General features: G+C 37.9%; 1 protein-coding gene across 1 annotated transcript in view; it reads left to right on the forward strand.

Moving 5' to 3' along the window:
* Positions 1-3,632, forward strand: part of GALNT7 (polypeptide N-acetylgalactosaminyltransferase 7) — a gene marked incomplete at its 5' end in the record, with an annotated part of 46,409 nt that overhangs the window by 32,772 nt on the left and 10,005 nt on the right. Inside the window, one exon of the mRNA XM_010134975.1 lies at positions 2,813-2,930. Coding sequence (XP_010133277.1) covers positions 2,813-2,930 — 118 coding nt within the window. The remainder of the gene's footprint in view (positions 1-2,812; positions 2,931-3,632) is intronic.

Here is a 3,632-nt window from a genome sequence, read left to right on the forward strand (position 1 = left end):
AAATGACAAGCTTTTGTTTGGCAAAATAAAATATCGTATGATTTTGTTTCCAGGGAAAACTTGATTTAGCTATAATAGCTTTTTTTAAAGTAGTGTTGGAAACAACAGGGCTTATATAACCACTTTATTTGAAATAGTGAGCATGCTGTGAGTATTGATAATAGCTGGTAATGCATAAAATCTGTAGCCTGCTGTCACGGCTTGATGCATGCTTGTGGGTTATGAATGTGCATCAAAAAAACCCCTTTTGTCATATTTCTCCCATTTGCTTTATAATAGATCACATCTGACAAAGCAGCATACTGTTTAAGAATCTTGGCTAGATATTTTATAAGGTCTTACTATGTTTGTGGATTTTAATTTAGTACACGTAACATTAAAAAAGAAAAAAAAGAAATAAAACCCACCACCTTATTTTCTGGGAAAAATCCAATAACTTTCACAGAAGTCCCACCTTTTTCTTACACTTTGTAGGAGGATATGTTTTCTCCTCAGCAAACAGAAACTGGCTGGAAACCTTAGCTTAGAAACTGGAGTTACTGGATGGCTTTTCAAGACTGGGAGACTGTGGTTCTGCTGGTTTTTATTACTTTCCCCTTCACACTTAACTAATCATGTTGCTACATTTGAAAGCAATCCTCACATCTTCAGAATCTGATGTCTTCTATTGCTTGTATATATGATTTAAACATTGTAAGAACTGATGTTGGTAATTCCCTATCCTCACCCATGATTGTTCTCTGCTAAAATGGCAACACATGCCATGAAGCTTTGATCTGTTTTGTATACGGTATAAATAATACCATTTTCTGACAAGGCTGTCCACATTGAAACTTTAATATTTGCTTAGAGAGGGATAAACTATTCCAAACATCGCTGTTGTGTTCTGTGTTTACCATCCAAACAGGTCTTAAACTGTTCCCAGAAACACAGAACATATGTTTTCAGAATGGTATAAAAGATGACTTTATTTTTAATAATACTTTCAGAGTTACAATGCTTATTTTTGAAAGAGACATCCCCTGCATCTGTTTACGTTCAGGCCATACGCATTTTGTTGCAGCAATACCGAGGCTGAAACCATAGCTAGGATTACTTAGTTTAAAAAGAAAACAAACCAAAAAAACTCCTCAGCAGTTTAAAGTGCAGAAACAAACTTTTTGTTTGAGAGAATGTGAAAATTGTCCCAGACAATTCTTTCAGTAACGTTATGCTTACCTCTTCATATCCTATAAAATAAACTACTGACCTTAGGCGGATTTTACTGTGTTCTTTAACACAGTTGACAGCACATTGGAGGCCAAGACTGGAACTTCAGCATCTGAGGCCTCTACACTTGCTAGGTCTTTATGGTGCTGAGGAAAACCAAAACCACAGGAAGGCCACGGGGCTGTGCTGTGCATCGTGCTTCTCCCTGCTGTGCTCACTGGCTTCCTGCTCTTTGAATTGTTGTGATCCACAAGCTGTGTTGGAGGAAAATACGGTAGGCAGACAAGTAGAATGGGACATTTGGGAGCAACTCTGCATCTGATCGGGTGATTTGGATAAACTGATAACGATTATACTTAACTCAGCTGGTAGACCCAGCAGCTGTGTTTTTCTCCTTGCCCTGCCCTGGCTTTGTGGAGGGGTTATGTATTAGCCCTATAGGTTACTTTTTCTTAAGCAGTTCTCCTCTAGATACTTATGTGCAGAAGGGAAATATGTAATCATTGCTGTTGAAAGGAGCCCCACGAAGTTAAAAATCTAATGGAATGAAGAGACTGAGTAGTGCTAGAAATGACCCATCTCTCAATAATTTGGTCGTGAAGGGCTATTTCACTTTTGTTTTGCTCAGCTCACCAGGGTGATCTGGGCTCTTGGCGTCTACTGCTTTCAGCGCTGCACATCATCTGAAGTCAGAAAGAATTTGCTTTTTCCTTACCAGCTTGTTTTTTGAAATTGCCAACTAGGTAGGGACCGCAGCTTGTATCCATTATGGTTTTATATATTTATTGATCCTCAGGTGAAAAATGCTTGGTATGTGCACCGGAAATGGCTGAACATGTCCTCCTCTATTTCAGTGTGAGCAAGCTACCAAAGGCTTTTGCGTAGAGCCATTCTGCAAAAATTCTGTAATCCAAACCATAACATCTTTTTGACACATTAAAACTTGCAATTTGAGCCTTAGCATACATGGAGGGATTTACAAAGCTGTTTTAAAAAAAAAAAAATAAGAAACTCGAAACCTTGTACAACTTGATCTGGACCCTCTTAAAAATTTCACTGAGCATAATGAAAAGTGCCTCATATGGCAGTGGTGTAAAAGAGCCAGAAAGAGAAGATGGAAAGGTATCATTTAGCTGAAAAAACTCTTGCTTGCTTAATAGACAATATGTTTCAATGTGGCAGCTCCTCAGAACATAAACCTAAGTGTGCTATGCAGTCTCATCTGTTATCTCAAAAACTTGAACAACGTTCAAGAGAGAAATGTCACGTCACACTGACTCTTAACCTTTTTTTTGTTTTTAATAGAAGTGCATGGCTGGCTGAATGGTTAATTCTGACCAAAATTTTGTATAATTAAATTTAAAAAACCCAAAGAAACAAAAACCACAATGTAATAAAAACTGTGACTTCACTAGAAATTATACAGATGTCACTTCAGAAAATTGTTGGAAGCTGATGACAAAGCTTTATGGTTTTTTCAGTGTATTGCCATTTACCTAATCTTTATTACATGTTGACAATGAATTCCTTCCTTCATTAATGCTTTCTTTGAGTATTGTCATATCCTTTTGGCAGAAGGAGTTACGCTGTTTTCCTCTTCCAGGTCCCCTGCAATGGCTGGTGGCTTGTTTGCCATTGAACGTGATTTCTTCTTTGAGCTGGGTCTCTATGATCCAGGGCTTCAAATTTGGGGTGGTGAAAATTTTGAAATTTCTTACAAGGTAACATGAAAACTTGAGAACTAACTCAGTTTAGTAGATTTTTTTTTTTCCTGTAAATACTTCTGTTTGGAGTTGACAGACGTGCCTTTGATTCACACTACCTGTGCCTCATGAAGACCAGAAAACATTGTTGCGAGATGTTGTGACAGAGACTTGTGCCCTCAGTGTTTCCTCATGGGCTTTGGGGCACAAGTGTTCAGAGAGGTGGCCTAGTGCTGAGACCTGAATGCTGAGTAATAGAGATTTTGTTAATGGTTTGGGATCGCGCACACACCCTGAATATCTAATCTGAAAACAAGCTGGCAGATTTGATGGAGGGGAACTGAGTGCTCTCTTGGTGAGCATAAACAAGCGTTGTTTCTAATGAAAGTGATTGTAGAGAACAAGTAGCACGCGATTTATGCTTAGATGACTAAAGTATATAACGATGCTACAGAAAGTAATCTGCCTTATAGTTTTCTTCTCCCTACCATGTTTATGGGTGGAAAATAACCTCATATGCTTTTTCAAAATCTCAAGAACTTTTTACAAGAGAATTCTTCTAATTGAAATTCCAACTGCATAATTCATAATCACTACAGAAGATATTATTTTCAATCCTAGGCATATGCATGCTCTTGAGTTAGCAGGAAACGTAAGATGATAATCAGTAGCTTCTTGTAGCTTCACTATTCATAATGACACAAGTGGCAGACAGCAGGA

This window comes from Buceros rhinoceros, unplaced genomic scaffold, assembly GCF_000710305.1.
Source record: "Buceros rhinoceros silvestris isolate BGI_N320 unplaced genomic scaffold, ASM71030v1 scaffold9074, whole genome shotgun sequence".
In the NCBI taxonomy this organism is placed as follows: domain Eukaryota; kingdom Metazoa; phylum Chordata; class Aves; order Bucerotiformes; family Bucerotidae; genus Buceros; species Buceros rhinoceros.